The sequence below is a fragment of the Stenella coeruleoalba genome, assembly GCF_951394435.1.
Source record: "Stenella coeruleoalba genome assembly, chromosome: 10".
Classification (NCBI taxonomy): Eukaryota; Metazoa; Chordata; class Mammalia; order Artiodactyla; family Delphinidae; genus Stenella; species Stenella coeruleoalba.
Genome location: NC_137156.1, coordinates 22,736,223 through 22,756,304, shown reverse-complemented (window position 1 = coordinate 22,756,304; position 20,082 = coordinate 22,736,223). Strand labels below are relative to the sequence as shown.

General features: G+C 49.9%; 1 protein-coding gene across 4 annotated transcripts; it reads right to left on the bottom strand.

Annotated features, from left to right (window-relative positions):
* Window positions 1-390: 390 nt before the first annotated feature.
* ABCF1 (ATP binding cassette subfamily F member 1) lies at window positions 391-17,908 on the bottom strand. Of its 4 annotated transcripts, XR_013830220.1 has the most exons (26): window positions 17,797-17,908; window positions 14,075-14,121; window positions 13,764-13,865; window positions 13,483-13,609; window positions 13,295-13,332; window positions 13,100-13,210; window positions 12,398-12,472; window positions 12,203-12,316; window positions 11,141-11,245; window positions 10,760-10,882; window positions 10,281-10,381; window positions 10,098-10,183; window positions 9,646-9,785; window positions 9,412-9,560; window positions 9,033-9,116; window positions 8,707-8,831; window positions 8,404-8,516; window positions 8,134-8,305; window positions 7,958-8,032; window positions 7,804-7,874; window positions 6,544-6,576; window positions 6,291-6,459; window positions 6,029-6,093; window positions 5,862-5,934; window positions 4,780-5,716; window positions 391-541 (listed from the first exon to the last, which is right to left on the bottom strand). XR_013830220.1 is itself a non-coding variant. In XM_079934569.1 (25 exons), the coding sequence occupies exons 1-25, from the start codon at window positions 17,867-17,869 to the stop codon at window positions 5,550-5,552; spliced, it is 2,538 nt and encodes an 845-aa protein (XP_079790695.1). In that variant the 5' UTR covers window positions 17,870-17,908; the 3' UTR covers window positions 4,406-5,549. The 4 variants fall into 4 exon arrangements, 3 of the variants coding, with proteins under 3 accessions (XP_079790695.1, XP_079790696.1, XP_079790697.1); XM_079934569.1 differs by lacking the exon at window positions 391-541 and having other exon boundaries at window positions 4,406-5,716; XM_079934570.1 differs by lacking the exon at window positions 391-541 and having other exon boundaries at window positions 4,406-5,716; window positions 13,483-13,612; window positions 13,770-13,865.
* Between the last annotated feature and the right edge of the window lie 2,174 nt (window positions 17,909-20,082).

Genomic DNA, 20,082 nt, shown 5'->3' with positions numbered 1-20,082 from the left:
ATAATTTTTAGACCTTAAGGACAGGTATTGAGGGCCTAGTTGATGGAACAAGATTCCCAGCGGTGGGAATTCCCTGGTGATCCAGTGGTTAGGACTCAGCACTTTCACTGCTGGGGCCTGGATTTGATCCTTAGTTGGGGAACTAAGATCCTGCAAACTGTGCGGCATGGCCAAAAAAAGTATATTTAAAAAAAAGAAAGATTCCTGGGGAGACAGGAGGTTTTAGAGTCCAGAACATGGAGGGAGAGGATTAACTTTAAATAGGAAGCTCTGCTATTCTTGTAATCAGAAATTAGGAGATTACATTTTGGGGGGAGAGGGAAAGGGAGGTAGGGATATTGGGGTATAGGTTGAGAATGGTGGTTACCAAAGTTGCAGCGTTCCTCAGAATCATCTGAAGGGCTTTTAAAAGAGATTGGGGGTGGGGTTCAGCAAATTTTCTGATTCAGCAGGTCTGGGATGAATTCCGAGATTTTGCATATCTAACAAGTTCCCAGGTGTTGCTGACTGCTGATCTGGAAAACAATGAAAAGACAGTGCCCTAGAACACGTTTCTTGGCTGTTGTTTCCAGGATTGGCCACAAGAGGGGAGCAACTTCCTAAACCTCACAAGCCCCACCTACACTTAGGCCAGTGGTGCTAATTTTTCTTCCCTTTTGCCCCTTCTCTGGAAAGAGGGTGTTCAGTCAGCCTACTGTTGCTCTTCACACTCGGAGAGGTCCTGAAAAGATGTAATCTAAGGGCCAACCTAAGAGGTGAAATACCAATGAAGTACACAACTCAAGTGAAAAAAAGTTAAAAATTCTTTAACTTGGGCTTCCCTGGTGGCGCAGTGGTTAAGAATCCGCCCGCCAATGCAGGGGACACGGGTTCGAGCCCTGGTCTGGGAGGATCCCACATGTCGCGGAGCAACTAAGCCCGTGCACCACAACTATGGAGCCTGCGCTCTAGAGCCCGCGAGCCACAACTACTGAGCCTGTGCGCCTAGAGCCTGGGCTCTGCGGTGAGAAGCCACCACAATGAGAAGCCTGCACACTGCAACAAAGAGTAGCCCCCACTCGCCGCAACTAGAGAAAGCCCAGCGCAGCAACGAAGACCCGACGCAGCCAAAAATAATTAAAAAAAAAAAATTCTTTAACTTGTGTTTCTTTCTTTCTGGTTCCATCTACTGCTGCTTCTCACCTTCTTCCCTCCACCTCCTGCAACAGGCCACAAGAATCTTTACAGAGAGCTTAATTTTTTCTATTTTAATTTAAAAATGAGTTCAGCCATTTTCTTTCAAATTCTCCATGAAAATCCAAATTACCTGTTACTTAGATTTTCTTTTTTTTTTAGGCAGGGAGACAGTTTGGGCATCTCATCCATTTCACTGTACCCACTGACCCATTTCTGTTTCTTTACCAAGCCTTGCAGGCACACCTCTCCTGACTGCTTCAGTTGGTCTGTTCTTCCTTTCTTATTCCATTTCCACCCCCATCCCTAAATAACCTATTTTTTTTTTTTTTTTCCTAAATAACCTATTAACTTTTGACTTTTCTGTCAACCCTTCCCCAAGCACACCAGTGCAGTCTCCAATTCTGAATCACCATTATTCTACTTCTCCCATTCCTGCTCCCAGGCAGTAAATATAATGTTGAAAACCCACAAAATCCTACCATCTTGGCCCAGTACAAATTACTAGCACTGACTCAACATTCACTGCTGCCTGGCAACTCCTAACTCCTCTCCCTTCTCTGGCACCAAATCTCCTGAGAAAGTGAGCCCCATCCTACGTGAGCACCATTTCCCCTTCTCTTCACCTGAAAATATGAGTCTACATTATCTCCTTTCCTTTCTTAGAGGAAGGAGGATATCTCCTCCTGCTCGCCTCTCCTGGCATCTCCTCTTCCTGTCTCCCTCCCACCCACCACTCTTCACCCAGCAGCCAGAGCAATTTTGTGAAAATGAAAACCAGGTCAATTCACACTCCTGCGTACACACTGCCTTCTATTACTCCTAGAACCATATCCCAACTCCCTATCAACGTTTATAAGACCCCACGTCCTGGCCGCTGCTCAAGCTCTAAGCTCAAGCCATGGTCCTGACCAAGTCAAGCTCTTTCCAGCTTCTGAGCCTCTGCACATTCTGGTGCCTTGCTGAAGGCTCTTTCTCACCCATCTAGTTGGTTCCTTCTCCACCTACAGGCCTTGGTTTTAATTAATGTCACTTCCTCTGAGAAGTCTTCCCTAATCACTCAAGCTAAAGGTGACCCCTACCCTTTCTCTCCTAACACCATGTTTCCTGTGACATGCTCCAAAGGCACCACTGAGTTCCTACCTTTGCACTTCTAACAAACTCCAGGTGATGCCGCTGCCGCTGGTCTAGGACATGCTGAGAACCACTGCCCTAGAGCAGCCACCAGTTCAAGTGTCTCAGCTGCTGCACCAGCACCGGCAGCACAAGGGCAACTTTGCACATTCCCAGGCCTCGTCTGAGTTGTGTATGGCCACAGGGCTCCTTCCCGACTTTCATCTTTCCCACTGTAGTGCTGACAGACTTCCCTAAAACGTCTCTCACATGTTCCTAAAACACAGTCCTGCCTTGGCTCTCATGCCCCTCAAGGACTCATCCTTTGGTCATCCTGTCCATATTCTACAGATGAGGGAGGACGCCCAGGGCACTGGCCTCAGAAAACTAGGGCCCCCATCCCAGGAATTCTCCTTTCCAGGCTGGGTGACCATGGGCACGTCGGCGTCTCTGAGTCTGTTTCCTCATTAGGAAGGTGTGGAGAAGAGTAATTTTTTATAACACTTCTACAGTGCTCATTATGAACCATATTAGTGCATGATTTGTAGGTGACAAAGGTCATGAATAAAAATATTTAATTGTTAACTAAATTCCATTTTTCAGGCTTTGGGTTACCCACATACTGTACTACTGTGTAAATGTGTAATTTTTTCCTTTCGAGTTCCATTTCTATGCTGCTCTTTTTGAAGAAGTGTAATTCTTTTGCCCATATTTAAAGTGCATTATTATAGTATATATATTGAGGAAAGAAAGAAAACTTGTGCCCATGGATGGAAGTTATTTTGGAGCATCTGAAGTATCTGTAGTGAAGTCAGCGACCAAACACTTAAAATGCAAAATGTTGGTGTTCATTTTATAAACAACATTCCCAACTATTTTGTGTAACAACTCATCTAGACTACTGAACTGAAAAATTTAAGTGCAAAGTGTAGAGTGTACATGAAATACATGTAACAAAAGTAAAAAAAAAAAAAAAAAAATTAAAGCCCTTCACAAATAATTACTTAATCCCTTAATAACCTTGTGAGGTAGGGGCTTTTTATCACCTTCATGTTACAAATGAGGAAACAGGTACCAAGAGGCTAAGTCCAAGGTCACCCCACTAGTAGTGGACTTGAAGCCTGCTCCCACTGTTCTACGACACACCGACTTTGTGGAATTGTGGAGAATACTTTCACATGTAACATCTTACTTGGCACAAGACCCTGATGCTTTTCCCTCAAATTCCATAAGGGGTGTTCCTTTATATCTAACTTGGAGATGTACCCAACGGCACCTCTTCAATCATCTTCACACCAAACCTTCACTTTTGGCGTAAAACTCATAATTGGGGTCCAGTATTATTTGGCCAGAAAATAACTTCCCCAAATTAGACACCCCAACTTAGTAAATCTTAAATGGTTCTTCATATTTCCCCCGGAACTGCACACATCTGACCATCCTCTCTCCAACTCCCACACCTGGCTCTTTCCATCTGTCCTTGCCTTGTATCCCTCTCTCTCGTATCCTAATTCAGGATTTATTAGCTCATCCCCACAGCGAAAGTTCTGGGGCCCATCCCATAAGTCTCTAAAGTCCACCTTGCCCATCACTACCTGAAATCACCACCAACCAACCACTTGCCACTTGGGTTTTACTTTCCAAACCCATCTCTCCAATCTAACTCTAATAAGAAAAGTGGCCACACCAGCCATGTTCTCTCATTAACTCTCAAATAGTTCCTTCTTCTTTAGATCTGCCTTAGACCTGCTCTTTTCCTATGTTCCAAAAATGGCTCCCTGTTCCTCACTACTAAAATCCTGGGACTTCCCTAGTGGTGCAGTTGTTAAGAATCTACCTGCCAATGCAGGGGACACCAGTTCAAGCCCTGGTCTGGGAAGATCCCACATGCTGTGGAGCACCTAAGCCCATGTGCTACAACTACTGAGCCTGCGCTCTAGAGCCCATGAGCCACAACTACTGAGCCCATGTGCCACAACTACTGAAGCCTGCACACCTAGAGCCCGTGCTCCGCAACAAGACAAGCCACTGCAATGAGAAGCCTCCACACCACAACGAAGAGTAGCCCCACTCGCTGCAACTAGTGAAAGCCTGCGCACAGCAACAAAGACCCAACGCAGCCAACAATAAAGAAATAATTTTAAAAAAAAATCCTTACTTTTTCAAGGTCCACTCTCAAGTGATCCCGCCAAATAATCAAGTTCTAGATAATCTTTCTCTTCTATGAGCTCAAGGCAACTTAGAATCTAGAGCACCACACATTTGGCAATTAATTGTATCACACTATACACTCATGTCTTACTTTCTAAGTCTTCTCTATCTAGACTATTCATGAAGGCAGACCTTGTCTCTTCCCTTTTTGCATACTGCACGGTGCTGTACATGTTGGCTGATTTAGTAACTTTTGGGAGGATCAGGTCTCTGGTCCCTGATACCAGGGCGGAGCTTGGATAGTGAGAAACCCGAGTGTCCTAGTTGGAAGGGATGACTCACTTTCCTTTGTCCTTGTCGGAAGGGCTGTGGGAAGGGAGGGAGGCTCCTCAAACAGTGAGCACCACCTAAAGTGCGGTAAGACTGCAAGTTAGACCCACCTGTACTGGTGGGGAAGAGAGGATATTAACTGCTGCTAGTAAACTGAACAAAGCAAATCAAGAGTAAGAACAGTTCCAGCTCCCATGAAATCTCCAAACAGTGACAGGGCGGCGCAACTCCTTTCCTTTATTTCTTCCCCTTGTAAAGGGTGATTCGAGTTCAGCAGCATTCCTTTCCTGCCTCCAAGTCCCCAACCAGACTAGAGACTGCAGGCACCAAATCCTGGGTGACAGCACAGGCCTCAGAACTCTCCTCCAGCTCTGAGCTGCACCAGCTGTTTGTATCAGTTAGGTCAGCATCAAATCCACCAAAAAAAGCAGCACCACTCACAGAACAGGGCAGCAGCTGGGCCTGAAGCTTTGAGGCGGACCAGACGCAGGCTTCTGAGGACAGAGTCTCAGATAACTGGCCACATGAGCTTGGCTGGATGGAACCCCATAACAAAGGTCACCTCTGCTTGTACGGAGGGATTTCAAGAACAAGGCCAGCTCAGTTATCTAAAGAGAGCAATCAGACAAGTCTTTCAGAGAAGAGGAAGCAATCGAAGCGGTATCCTGGTCACATCAAGACCACACTCCGCCTTCATGTACCCGAGTAGCTACTGCGCCAGCTGCAGACCAGAGCAGACTTCCGAGTGGAGAGGAGACGAGGGGATGTCCAGGAAGGGAAGCTCACTCTCGGGGCCGGCTGACCATGACTTCCCCCAGGGCCTCCAACACCTCCCGCTTGTAGTCTTCGAAGTCGCCGTCGATCTGGCTAACACTCTGCTCCTCCACCACCCACAGCTGGCAGCTGGTTTCTGTGATAAGTCGGGCATCATGGCTGACGACGATCACAGCTTTGAAGAAAGATGGCGAGAATGGAGGGCAGGGAGGAAGGAGGAAGAGGGGGATCAGAACCTGAGAGGAGGGCGCCCAGCCGAAAGACACCACAGCCCGGTCCCCAAGGCGGGGAGGAGGAGGGCGCGCCCTGAGCTGACTCACCACCCTTGTATTCGTTGATGGCCTCCCCAAGAGCGTCGATAGACTCGATGTCCAGGTTATTGGTGGGCTCGTCCTATGGGGGAGGAGGCATCCCGTGACTGAGAGTTACGACTCTTACCTTTCCCTTCTGTCACCCTTGCCCCAGCCCTGCAGTCCAGCTCACTCACCAAGATGAGGACATCGGGCTCCCGACAGGACAGCTCTGCAAACACAACTCGGGCTTTCTGCCCACCTGTAGCAAAGGGAAAGGAGATCCACCACACCTTTCACCACCTGACATTTCTGCAGGTAAACCCTGAATGTGTGTGTGCGCACGTGCGCACACGCGGTGAGGTCCCCCAAGTCCCAGTTCCTCTTTCCTCCTGCCTCTAGGGACAGTCTGCAGGTATGAAGGCTAAGGACGGGGACACCTGCCCTGGCCCCTGGTACCAGAGAGTTTGCAGATCTGGATGGTGTGGGCGTGACTCTCCAGGCCAAAGCGGCCCAGGCACTTGCGGGCATCCTGGTAGGGCAGGTTGAAGCCCCGCTGCAAGTACTCGGTGGGCGTCTCCTCCATGCGCAGCTGCTCTGCATACTGCTGGTTGAAGAAGCCAATTTTCTGCCCGAGAGAAGAGGGAGGTGGTCGGTCAAAGTCATACTTCCTCTGTCAGCCTCTTACTCCCTGATTCCCAAAGCCACTTACCAGCCGGTGGTTCTTCCTCATTTCCCCACGAGTCTGCAAGGAAAAAGCAAGGGGGGAGCTAAGGGGAAGGGGAAAGGAGCTGCAGCTCCACACCCCAACTTTTCTGAAGGGGAGCTAAACACCAGAACCGGGCTGGAACAAGCCAGCATGAGAAAGGGAACACGGGCATCTCCTGAACGTGACCAAGGCAGGCCCAGGAAATCAGAAGCAAGAGGAGAATGAAGGAGGGGGAGACAGAAAGCAGAGATTCAGAACCAGGAGCAGACTGACCACAAGTAAAGGACCCCCGTCCCCACCCCTGCCTTCCAGCAAGATGTTTTCAGGGTTCCACCTCAGATGGGGATTAAGAGACAGTTTGTGGGAGGATCTAGAACACCTTTCTGAAGATCTACTCTCTGTGGGTGTGAGGCAACGGGCCCTCTCAACACTTTCTTGGAGGGCAGACAGATGGCTACAACCCACCTAAGCACTACATAACGCCACAAAAGTCCCCAAAACAATTCTAGGGAATTTATCCTAAGGAAAACTAAATTCATGAACAGGTATAATAAGACTATTTACTACAGGTTTGTCCTTTAGTGAAAAATCTAAACGACTGACATCAAATACACTACGGTAGATGCATACGAAGCGCATGCACACATAGGATTCCTGGCACGGAAAAACACTTGACGTACATGATCTGGAAAAAGCTGGCCACAGAACAACTCACACGATAGGCCACTTTCGTTAAAAAAAGTTATATGCACGCTTGTAAAGGAAAAAAAGGAGAAAGCAATCCATTGAAATTAATACTGGTCACCTCTGGATTTTGCTCTGGCTTACGAAACTTCTTTTCTTTCCTTTTTTTCCCAGCTGTGCCGCGCAGCTTGAGGGATCTTAGTTCACGGACCAGAGACTGAACCCGGGTCCATGGCAATGAAAGCTCTGAGTCCTAACCACTGGACCACCAGGGAATTCCCTGGCCTGTGCAATTTCTAACCACTCTACAATGGGCATGTATTTCTTGCATAACCGAAACACATGGGGGGTGGGGAGGCATGCCCCTAGCCTGGCCCCACTTCTCCTGGCTCTTCTCCCCGCCTGATCTAAACCGTCCTCCTCTACAGCACCTCTCAAGGAAGCGCACCATCCATGACAAGTTCTGTATTTAACTCTCCACGGCACAGAGGGGCCCCCGACTGCAGCCTCTGGGGAACAGCCGTGTGCTCACGCTTCCGCTCGCTCGTCGCCGTCCCCCTTCCTGGCTCCCGGACTCACCGGCGTCAGCTTGCCTGTCAGCAGCAGCAGCAGGGTGCTCTTCCCCACACCGTTAGGGCCCACGATGCAGACTGCCAGAAGGAAGACAAAGGTCAAAGAGGCGAGGTCCCCAGAAACTCTCCCCGGGGCTCCTGAGCCTCCCCTGCCAACTCACTCCTTGAGTCCATGTCAATGCCAAAATCCAGATTCTTAAAGAGTGGTTTCTGCCCCTCATAGCCAAACGTCACACCTGAGAGACCAGGAAAAGAAGCGCTTTATTTTCTCTTCAGAGTCCCCCGAGGGTGCCCCGAATGTCCTGGTGTGAGGGAAGGCACGGCCGCGGCCGCTCACCATGCAGGCCCAGCACCGGAGGGCTGAGCGGCGGTGGGTCAGGGAACGTGAAGCGCACGGTGTACTCCCTGGGCCGCTTCAGGAGCTCGGGGGCCTCCTGTGACTCCTCATCCTGGTTTTTCCTCCGGCACTTCTGCTGCTTTCGAGTCAGGGCTTCCTTTGTTTGCTTTTCCTGGGGAAGAAGGGGAAAGGGAGACACCCGCACCCTTTACAGAAGGCCTCAAAAGGCAGGCAGGGCCCGAGTCCTCCCAGGAAGACCCAGGTGCTCACCGCCTGCTTGGTGGACTTGCCGCCCGCCTTTAACTCCTTCAGCTTTTTCTCCTGCTTCTCATACTGCTTCAGCAGTTCCTTCTGTTTCTGCTGGTACATCTTCTTGAAGGTCACTGGGGCAAGAGAGGGGAATGGGCATCGATGGTTGTCCCTCTCCCCAGCAGGACGGGGGAGGATGGGGGCAGGCGTCGTTGTCTAGAATTCTGAAAGACTCAGAATTATCACCACAACCCTACAGGCCCTCCCTCCCAGGCCTTTCTCCAGGAACCACCCCTTTCCTTGCCCGCAAACGATCCTCCTTACTGTAATTGCCCCTGTAGTAATGGAGCCGCTGGGCATCAAGATGGATGATATCGGTACAGACGTCATCCAGGAAGCCCTGGTCATGAGAGACGATGAGCAGCGTCTTCCGCCAGCCTTGGAGGTAGCTGGGTTTTAGAGAAGAGCGTGGAAATGTCACAATGGCCAGGTTAGGGTGGAGTCAGGGGAAGCAGACAGAGCATGGGGGCAGGGAGTGAAAGAGGGGGGGCTGGAGTGAGAGGTGTCAAGGGCAGAGTGGAGACCAGCTAGAGGAAACGAGGGCAGAATGCGAACCAACGATGCAAAGGCTGTAATCAAGGGCTACTCACTTATTGAGCCAGATGACAGCGTTGAGGTCCAGGTGGTTGGTGGGCTCATCCAACATCAGCAGCGTGGGCTCCATGAATAGCGCCCTACAGGGCAGGGCAGCAGAATGCAGAGTCAGGGGGAGGAAGACCCTTGCTCAGAGAACCCAGAGAAGCCTCTGTAAGTGGAGCCTGAGACCATGAACACTCCTTCCCAACCTCTCCTTAGACAGTTCCCAGGCAGGAGACACAGACAGAATACACTCCCAGGTAGGGAGAAAAGACCCTGAGTCTGACAAGGCAGACAGTAAGGGAGGGAGAAGACGGCTCTGGAAGAACGGGGAGAAGGGGAAGAGCCCTGGTGGACGGAGGCTGGAAGGGAAGGTGGTGAGGGGGAGCCCACCTGGCGAGGGAGACGCGCATGCGCCAGCCCCCCGAGAACTTCTGTGTGGGTCGATTCTGCATCTCAGGGTCAAAGCCCAGACCGGCCAGGATCCGGCGGGCTTTGGCCTCTGCAGCTGCTGCCCCGGTAGCCCGCAATTCCTCATACACCTGGGAGGAGGGAGAAGAGGACACATGCTGCGAGGTCCCAGGAGTCCCCAGTCTTAGCCCGTGTCCCCTGCGCCATCTCCTCTACCTTCTCGAGCCTCTCAGCAGCCGCGTCATCGCCCTGCTCCAGCTGTCCCTGAAGCTGCCGCTCCTCTTCCAACAGCTTCAAGCGCTTGGTGTCGGCTCGGAGAACAGCCTGCACGGCCGGCGTCTCGTCGGCTACCACCTCTGGGGGCAGGGGAGAAGTCAGGGTGCCCCAAGGGCCAAGCCTCCTATTCCCTCTTCCCTATAGCTGTTTCTGGTTTGCCTGACCCTGCCCAGCTCTTTGTACTTGTTCCAAACAAAATACTCTCCAGTCTCTCATCTCTTCTCCCCCTTCTTTAGCACCATTTCCCAGTCCCCAGTCTCCCCACATAACCCTTCCAGCTCTACAACGACGGTTTCTTCTATTCTTGGTTGGCTCCTGTACCCCAGGGCGGCCCCCCTCAGGCGCCTCGGTTTCACCTCCCCGTCAAGCCCCTCTCCCACCAGCGGCCTCACCCTGTTCACAAAGCAGCACGTCGATGTTGGGAGGGATGCTCAGGGCTCGGTTGGCGATGTGCTTGAGGAGAGTGGTCTTGCCCTTGCTGGGGGATGAGAGCTTTTAGGACCAGGCTGCCTCAGAGAAGTCTCTTCTCCTTCCAGCCCCGCCCCTCTCACAGCTCCAGCCCCTCCTCTCCTCACCCATTGGGTCCCACCAGCCCATAGCGGCGGCTGGCGACAATGTACAGGTCTGCGTTGACAAACAGCTCCTTGCCGTGGGCGGAGATGCTGAACTTCTCCAGCTGCAGGTGTCAGGGAAGGAGCGAGCACATGAGAACTCTCCCTTCCAGACAGCAGCTGCAGCTTTCTCTCTGCAGGGAAGCCCCCTCTTCTCACCACACCGGCCCCTTCCCCAACCACTGCCTCTAACTGGAGTCTCCAAATCCTAAGCGCGGCCAGCCTGTCCCGCCTTGCTTCCCTCCGAGGGTGGACCCTTATGCTGGCTCTTCTATCTTCTCACTCAACTTGGCAGAACTCAAGGTGTAGAGAACGGCTCCGAGCTTTCTTCCCAATGGACTTCCCATTCATACCCACTTCCTAGGCTGCCGTGGCCACGCAGGGGAAGGTGAGAAGTGGCATGTCCCTGGGTAAGCTGGTAGAGAGGCCCCCTCAGACCTTACCTTGATGTCAGATGCGTTTTCTAACATGGCCTGGCGGGAAGACACCTCTGCTTGCGACACGGAGAAGTCATTTTCAGCAGCACTGGCTGCTTTTAATGAAGCCACCTGGCGCTCATACTCCATCTGAGAAGGAAGGAAAAATCACATTTGAGGCTATTGCCTGCCACTTTCCCATCACCACAATACAGCCCCACATCACCAGACACCGAGACAAGGCTCACAGAGAGCAATTATTTCCTTACTCCAACTGTTCTACCTGACAGAGCACCCAAAGCCCTCCTTCTTGTCCCCTAATTCACATGTCCCCTACTTGAAGCGTTAAGGAAAAAAAAAAAAAATCAGGTTCTCCCACCTCTGACCACCAAGAACCCAAGGTTTTACCTGTTTCTTCAGCTTCTTCTTCTCCTTCTTGCTAAGGTGAGCAAAGGGACCATCAGCCTTGGACTCCCCTTCCTCCTCCTCCTCCTCTCCTTCTTCCTCTGAGCCCTGTGAGAACCAGGGCATAGTAAAAACAAGGGACCCCTTCTAGAACTCAGACTTCACATCATGTACCCCCAGTTCCACAGTCAGCTCTGTCTCTCTCCACCAGGGTCCTGAAATACACTGGTGGATCCGCTCCCATTCTCATACCCGCCCTGCTCTCCTTGCAGCTCTGTATCCATTTTTGCCACCAGGAATAGTATGAGTATTTATGTATGAAATGTAATAATGTACGTGTATCTGTAACTATGTACTGTAACTATGCAACTGCCAATACAGTGTAATTGAGGGTTATATGAGGTTCTTTTTCTCATGTATCAGTGGCCTACACATTAACATGCAGGGGAAAGGTCTAGAAGCCCTAGCATACAGTCACTGAGAAATCCAGCAAAATCAGAACTAGCAACTGCTAACAGTACGAGGGAGCTCAGAGATCACTAGATCACACAGATGAGGAAACTGAGACCCAAGGAGATGGAAAAATGTACTCAAGGTCACACAGTGAGTGGTGGCAAAAGCCAGAGCTCAGACTGACTGAGGCTAACGCCTGCAGCATTTCCTCTCTGGGTCAGGAGTTGCCAGTGATGGCCCTTGAGCTAAGAACGGTTTTTACACTTTCAAGGAATTTTTCCAAAAATAGAAAAGAAGAAGAATATGCATCAGAGATTGTATATGGCCTACAAAGCCAAAAATATTTATTATGTGTCCCTTTACAGAAGTTTGCCTGGGACTTCCCTGGTGGTCCAGTGGTTAGGACTCCACGGTTTCAGTGCCATGGGCCCGGGTTCAATCCTTGGTTGGGGAACTAAGATCCCGCAAGCCACGTGGCAGGGACAAAAAAAAAAAAAAAAGTTGCCAACTCCTGCTCTGGAGAGTAAGAGCACCCCCAGATCCTGCCTCCTGCCCAAGGGCCACAGAGTCCTAGTCCTTCAGCCCACCTTCCCCCAACACCAAAATACAAACCTGCTCGGACTTCTTGGCCTTCTCCTTCCCTTGCTTGGGTGGTTCCTCTTCTTTTGTTATTTCCTCTTCATTCTCCTCCCCGTCATTGTCCAGAGCAGCAAATTTATTTTGAGGCTACCGGGGAAAAGACAGCAAGTTTGATGAAATGCTCTAATTCCTGAGACCCAGCCCCTCCTCCTGCCTATACTCCCTCACCTTGGCCTTCCCCTTTGACTTCTCCTCCTTTCCCTTTTTGCCCTTGAGCCCTGGCTGTTGTTCCTGAGATACAGCCTGGAGAAGACACACACAGACACACACAAATTAATTTACTATATTGTAGCTTAACGAGCGTTTCTAGGGGGTCTAGGAGTAGCAGTTAACTATACTGAGTATGCCAGGGAGAAAATGAGACCAGCAAAACCCTAGTCTCCGGCTAAGGGACTGTGACACAGGCAAGTGAGCCACGTGGGTGAGATGGCCCTAGCACTGGAGGGCTTCCTCAAGAGGACACATCTCGAGACGAGGTAATGGATGTGGGCTTAGTGAAGGTGCTCTAGAAAGAGGGAAGAGAAGGCATAAAGAACAAAGGTTTCAACACACAGTCAAGCTGGATGCCAAGATGTGATCACGCTAATCTGAAAGGTATACATGGAGAAGTCCCAAGTAACCCTGCAGAGGGGTCCAAGTGGAAGGGCAAAGACCCAAAGGCCTTTGTTTTATATTTGGAGTTTGAAAGCAACAGGATCACTGTAAATTTCCGAGTGATGAAGAGTATTTTAAAAAGCTGACTCTGACAGTGTAAGCAAGACTGGCCTAGAAGAGCTAGCTGAAAAGTAAGAAAAGAAGCCGGGAAATTACCACACTGTGGCCAGAGGTGCTACACGGGGTGGGAGTGACTGGCAGAGCCACCACTATCACCTTATTGATCCGATTTTTCTCTGGCTTGGCTGGCTTAGGAGGATGTTTTTCTTCCTCCTCCTCTTCTTCCTCACTCTGATCCTGAATCAGGGCTGCAAAAACATTACCACCCTGGAGAATGAAAGGGCCAGAGAAGTCAGCGGGATGGTCAAGGCTGCACCCCTGTGGTCTCTGTCTACCACACAGATGGCTTACCTTGGTTTTCTTCCCTCCTCGGGGTACTGGGGCAGGTACTGAAATGACAAGGGGAGAAGGTGAGACAGGAAAGGAGAATTACGATGTCCTGCTCCTTAATCTAATCCAACTCCACAAGCAAGGAACGCAGCTCCTGACTCTTCATGACTAAAGAGTTCCAGGTGCCCATTTCCCCTTGGGACATTTACCCTCATCCTCCTCATCACTGGCCGGCACTGAGAGCTTCTTAAGACGCTCCATGAGCTCCTTCTCCTCTCCGTCATCATCCACATCCTTTTTCCGACGGCTTTTTCGAGCATCTCGCTTCTTTTTTTGCTGCTGAAAGCCAAACAGTGAGAGAATGAAGCCCAGGCCGCTGATGTATCTCTGCTCCCGAGAGAGCTCCCCGTCAGCTGAGTGAACCAGTGTGGGCTGCAGAGGGGCTGGCGGACCCATGGATGCCTCCATGTAGTGGTGGGTCCCCTGACACCTGTACCTGCTGCTGCTGCTGCTGCTGTTGCTGCTCCTTCTCCTTGAGCACTTTCTTTTCTTCCCCAGCTTGTCTGTCTTCTACTGCCAGCTCTTCGAAGAACTATAACGGGAGTTAAGATCTAGGTAAACATGAAACCAACCAGCTCAGAAACCAACCAAGCCCTTCACCACCACACACGAGCCCAGGGACCTTCCACTCCATCCCACCTTGCTCCCTCTCCTGACAAGACCTCTTCCCCTCCCTTGGGCCACCACCGCCTTCAAAGGGCCACCTTCTGCTCAGAAACACCCACAGTCCCCTCTCCTCACCGTCTTTTTGGTCTTCCTGTCCTTCTTCCCTTTCTTCACCACTTTGTCTAGAAGGTTAAGCAGACATTGTGAATGATGATTTGCAAATTCCAAAGCACTCTGATCTCTCCTGCCAAGCTCTCAGTGGTCCCCACCCTATTTACTGTTTTCCTAGCTCAATTACCGCTCCCTAGACATTGGCCACAGACACAAGACACTTGCAACAAGACAGACAATGGTGGCTGGTCTAGGGTAGCAGTGGGAGGCAGAGAAGGAGAATCCACAGGGTGATGGCAGAGGTGAGGAGTAAGAGTATTCAGAGATGACTGCAATGTTTTTAGCTGGCAAAATTAGCTGGGTTAGTGGTACCATTGACTATCGCAGGATATACTGGAAGAGAAGGACCCCTCTCCCCACCCCTACCACCCATGTGGGAGAAAGGTAGGACAAAAATATGAATTCAGTTGGGGATATGTCATTTTTGGAACCTGCAGGCCACGGAAACAGCCATCTAGTAAGTCAACAAGAACCTGGGTCTATGCCGCACCTGCTCCACTAGCACTTCTAGCACAAGTCACTAGCTGTGATTGTACTTAATTGGGCATCAGTCCTTCATCCTAGAGAGCGACCTGAGACTACTTAGCTCGTGTTCCCAGGAAGCAAAGTGGGAAGTCGATAAAAGTTTACTGACTGAACAAATTCCAGCTTCTCCTTTCTGTCCATTCCCATTATCCTGAAGGCAGGGGACTAGGTCTAACTCCCTCCCACATCAGACTGGGAGGCAGCCAGCAGCCTCATGACTTCCCTCCACGCCCAGGCCTGTCCACTATCACATTCGTCTCCCAACCATCCCATCCACCCACTGCTACCCAATTCTATCCAAAAGCACTCCTGCAATCACTTGGGTTTTTTTTCCCCAAAAAACCCCAAAACAAAGGCTTTCTGCTATCTACCACACTGAGTATTCTCACACCAGATTTCCACCTAGTCCATAGTAATCATTTATTCAGATACTGAGCATCTACAGTGTCAAAAACTGGAGATAATAAAGGACAATCGCTATAACTTAGGACCTCACAGACTAAAAGGGTGCATCCTATCTTGTCTGCTATCTCTGTTTCCCTAACCATACCCGTGTTCTGGACACTGGCTTCTCCCCACTCCTTGGTTAACTCCCAGGCACGCTTATGCCTGTCTTTGCTTAATCTGTGACCTCCATCCTGAACACATTTCAAAATCTGATCCCCATATTGGGTGACTAGCGTGATGGAACTGAAAAGATGTGCAGGAGAAGATAATGAAAGGTTTTATAAGCTATTCCAGAGAGTCTAACCCTAAAGCCATTAAGAAGGAGGATCCACTGCAGTACATGAGAAGGAATGACATGATCAGCTCACCCTAACAACACAGAGTGACTTAGACACTAAGTATCTCCAAGGACTAACACAACCACACCTCCTGACCGTAGGGAGAGAAGCCTGTGCACAGGTTCAGGCGTGAGAAAGTATTATCAGCAAGGAACAGGAAAAGGCTAAGTGTGGCTAAAGCTATGCTGTATCCTCCACATCTCCCCCTCTAATGGCTCCTCCCCTGAGTAAGTACATCACTGAAGTGACTCCTAATTTCAAAGCCAAGTAAAGCACTTTCCGTAACCTTACAATCTCCTCCCCCAATTACTGTTTCTATCCCGTCTTCACTGAGTCTCAGTGCAGTCTACGCTAGCTCCACCTCCTCATCTCCCCCTCCTCATCTCCCGTTCCTTTTTGAATATACTGCAACCTGATTCAGCTGTCATCTTCTAATGAATACTACTTTTCTCAGAGTTGTCACTGTCCCCTTAGTTGTTCAACCCGAAAAGGTTTCTTTGTAGTCCTTATTTTGCGTGATTACTTGGCAACATTCCATGCTACCTACCTCCTCATCCTTTTAATTCTCCTTTCCTGTTGTTACTTAGCGTCAGGGATCCTGCTGCTGCTGGTCTGCCTCTAGTTTCTCTGGCTGCTCTCCTTTCTCGGTCTCATCTCCTCAGCCTCCTTCTCCACCTTACTTCCCTTAATTGTTGAGGTTCTTTTGGGTTCCCACGTTCTACGTCTTTTCGCTTCAATCTGCATACACTCTCTAGGGGATGCCCCGTACAACTACACTCACCTGTGGCTTTACTCCTAGTCCAGAGCTCTCTCCACAGCCACCGAACAAACTCTCTCCTTGCCATCTCCTCTTAAAATTCCCCAGAAATCTCCAACTCAGCATTCAAAAGCTGACCTTACCTCTTCCCGCTCCCCACTCTACAGCCCACTACTGCTTTCAATAAATAGCCTACTAACCGCTGCAGTATTCAAGTGAGTGTCAGCCTTAATTCTTCTCCCTTGATTTAGCTGGTTCCCAGTTCCAGTCAATGCCCTGGCTTACTCTCTTACCACTTCTCACCTGGCTCATTACCAGAGCCTCCTAAATGGTCTCCCTCCCTCCAACCATTCCTTATGCACTTCAATGGGTCCTCCTTCTTAATGTTTTTAGGACTAAGTTCCTTGGAGTAGTGTATAACACCTTTCATTATCTGTCTCCCACACGTCTTTCCAACCCCATCACACTAGTCACACAATACTGGGAACCAGCCAGGCTCAACGACACCTCTACCTCTGCACTAACTGCGCCCTCTGCTTGCTTAGGATGTTCTTCCCCTTGCTAACTCACACTGATCCTTCAAGAACGAACTCGGCTATCACATATTCCTGGGAGGCTTTGCTGACACTCCCGCCCTATCTGATAGATGTTGCCCCTCTCTTTTCTAGTCCCATAGCATTCTCAACACATTCATCACACTCTGTCAGCCTCTGTCTGATTAATGCTCTGTCCCCACCACTAGACTTGCCCCTGCTCGATAGGCAAGGCTTATCTTTCATCCCTACACCTCCAGTTCTTCTGCACAGCACCAGGTACAAAGTAGGCATCCAATAAATGCCTGTAAAATTAGTCACTGTATACCTACTATAATTATTTGTATTCATTTTTATCTCCCTCTTGAAGTACCTTCAAGCCTGGTAGGATGTCTTCGTATTTTTTTCTCCCCTCCCCAAAGCACAGCATTTACACTGCATAATTAAAAACAGGTGCTCCATAAACATCCGCTGCTTTTAAGTAAACCTTAATCCTCCATTCCAACACCCAGTGTCTATGCTCTTGCTCCAGCTGAGTCAGAAAGGTGTCTTACGAAAGAGCGCAAGGAGTCATCCTTTCTTAAGAAGCAGGTGGGATGATGGTTTCCACGGGTGAGTGTGAGAATGTGTGTGTGTTTGTGTGCGCGCGCGCACGAGAGAGAGAGAGAGAGAGAGAGAGAGAGAGAGAGAGAGAGGGAGAGAGAGAGAGAGAAGGTCGAGGCACAACTTATATCAATATGTAAGTGCCGGATGTGGAATACCGTGTGGTGGGGAAGATGTCCAAATGAGAAGAAATCAGGACTTTCTCAGTTCTCCCCATCTCTCCCTCGGTACCATACGCTCTTCCTCGTCTCTTTCCCAGTCTTACTGAAGTTCCTGCGTGACACCCCGGCACCTCTACTTTCGCCGGCACCCCAAAAGCCCTCCTGCCACGGCAAACTCTTCCCGGCCCCACTGAACGCATGCGCAGTAGCCCTCGCACGGCCCGGTCAGTCTCGCGCCCCGTGACTCTCTCCTAAGACACGCACACACGTCTCTCTCTTCTTCTCTTGCCTATCTCCTTCCCTCCCTGCCTACCAGCCTCACCTGTGGGGCTCGTGGTCTCTCCGTCCCCGATCCACTCGGGCTCCGGCGGCTGCTGCTTGGGTCCCTTCGGCATCGCGACGGCAGTTACTGCAGTCTTGTCGGCGCCGGGCGCTATTTCCGGTTCCGGCAGCTTGGGGCCCGGAACGAGGCGGGCTCTCTACGCCTGCGCTATCGACCCCGCCCCGGACGGCCCACGAGCGCCGCGCCATCATCTCCGGGGAGAGCTTGCGGCGGCGGTTCGCCCACTCGGGTCGCGACAGCAAGTTTATGACGGTTGGGGAACCGCAACGCAGTGACTCCGGGGCGCCGCGTGACTAAGGACTGAATATGAAAGAGTAAAGTCATGTTTTCTCTTTGCTTTTTTTAAGAAACTGAATGCAACCTTGTACCAGCCCCGTAACGTCTGGTTAGGAGCAGGAGGGCGCAGTCCACCGACTCAGGAAGAGGCCTTGTCGGTCAAGTGTTGAGATGTGTCACAAAATCCCGAGGAGTAGAGGTGTAAACGAGGAGGAAATCTAGCCTAACAAACAGAAATCACGGTGCGGTGGAGCTTCAGTTCACCTTTTTTTTTTCTTTTTTGGTAACAGCTTTTCTGAGGTGTAATTGAGTTACCATAAACTGCGTATACAGTAGACAGCCAATAAACTGCAAAGTGTACACTTTGATAAGTTTTGACATGTACACACCGGTTAAATCACCACCACAGTCAATATTTGGGTCACTTCTTTTGTGTGTGACTCTTGGATTCATTGGAACTTCCTGACTTTTTTTTTTTAAATAAATTTGTTTTTACTTTTGGCTGTGTTGGGTCGTTGTTTCGGTGTGCGGGCTTCTCATTGCAGTGGCTTCCCTTGTTGCAGAGCATGTGGGCTCTAGGCGCACGGGCTTAGTTGCTCTGCGGCATGTGGGATCTTCCCGGACCAGGGATTGAACCCGTGTCCCCTGCATTAGCAGGCAGATTCTCAACCACTGCGCCACCAGGGAAGTCCGGCCTTTGTGTTTTTAAGAGCTGGGCTGGCCCTCACATCGAACATAACCTCAGAACACCCATGCCAGACAAGGCCAATCTGTGACTGTGATGAAGTAAGACAGAGTCTATAATCTTGTGTAAGTGCAGACAAAAACAAGGTTACTATGCAAACCATAAATTCTGAACAGGTCCCTCTCAGCTAAAATGAGTAGTGGCTGCTTTTTTGCCAGTTACAGCTTCAGCCATGTTTCATTTCTCCCCCGAGAGAAGACTCTGTTAATCTGTGGGTTCCACATACTCGGATTCAACCAACCTAGTATCAAAATATTAGGGGAAAAAAGAAATTCCAGGAAATTCCGAAAAGCAAATCTAAATTTGCTGCATACCAGCTACTACTTACATAGCATTTACATTGTATTTATAACTATTTACATGGCATTCACATTGCATTCAGTATTATAAGTCATCTAGAGATGACAAAGTATAGGAGAGGATGTGTGCAGGTTATACGCAGATATTATGCCATCGTATACAAGGGACTTGAGCATCCTTGGATTTTGGCACATGAGGGGGTCCTGGAACCAATTCCCCATAGATGCCGAGGGATGACTGTATTAAAATGTGAAATGATAGAATTGCTCCCACTTCCTGGGAGCACTCAATCTAGATTCCCCACTTCCTTGAATCTTCCCCCAAATCACAACACAAACCCTAACACAAACACAAATCCTAATCACTCCTAACCCTCTCTTAGTGAGATCTCTGCAGGTGCTAAACCCAACTTTGTTTAACTAGAGGTGGTTCCTGTGTGGTCTTTGGCTGGAGGGCACTGACACTTGACTGTCTTATTCTCTACTTCATGTCCAAATTCTAGCAGGGAGGCACTGGTAGAGGATGTTCATCCTCCTCTAATGTTTTTACCTGCTGAAGGGCCAAGAGTTTGCTTAGTACGTGGCTGCCTGAATAAAGAGTACTTTTCAAGCCTCACTGGGGCCAAGGATTGGCCACAGGACTAAGTTATGGCCAGTGATGTGTAAGTTAAAGAGGGTATGTTAGCTTGGAGGTAATTTCCTCTGCCCTTCCTCCGTCCTGAGGCTTGGAGCATGGATAAGTGAGCTAGAGTTTCACTGCAGACTGTGAATAGGAGGGTCTGGCCCCAAGAATCATGGAGCTGAGAGCTAGGGGGGAGCAGGGGTTCTGAACACCTGAGGACCTTGTGGTGGCATGATTGGCACACATGCCTTGTACTACACTTCTTGACTTGTGAGAGAAATAAACTTCCATCTTGCTTTAAGACTAATTTTGGTTTGTTACAA

Bases quoted from the DNA above. Each gene is read 5' to 3' on its own strand.
- ABCF1 (XM_079934569.1), bottom strand. From the start codon at position 17,869: ATGCCGAAGGGACCCAAGCAGCAGCCGCCGGAGCCCGAGTGGATCGGG. The intron at 13,610-13,763 runs GTGTCAGGGGAC...GGCTTTCAGCAG, and splicing joins AGCAGCAGCAGCAGGTACAG to CAAAAAAAGAAGCGAGATGC. The intron at 7,875-7,957 runs GTGAGTTGGCAG...TCCTTCTGGCAG, and splicing joins CATTGACATGGACTCAAGGA to TCTGCATCGTGGGCCCTAAC.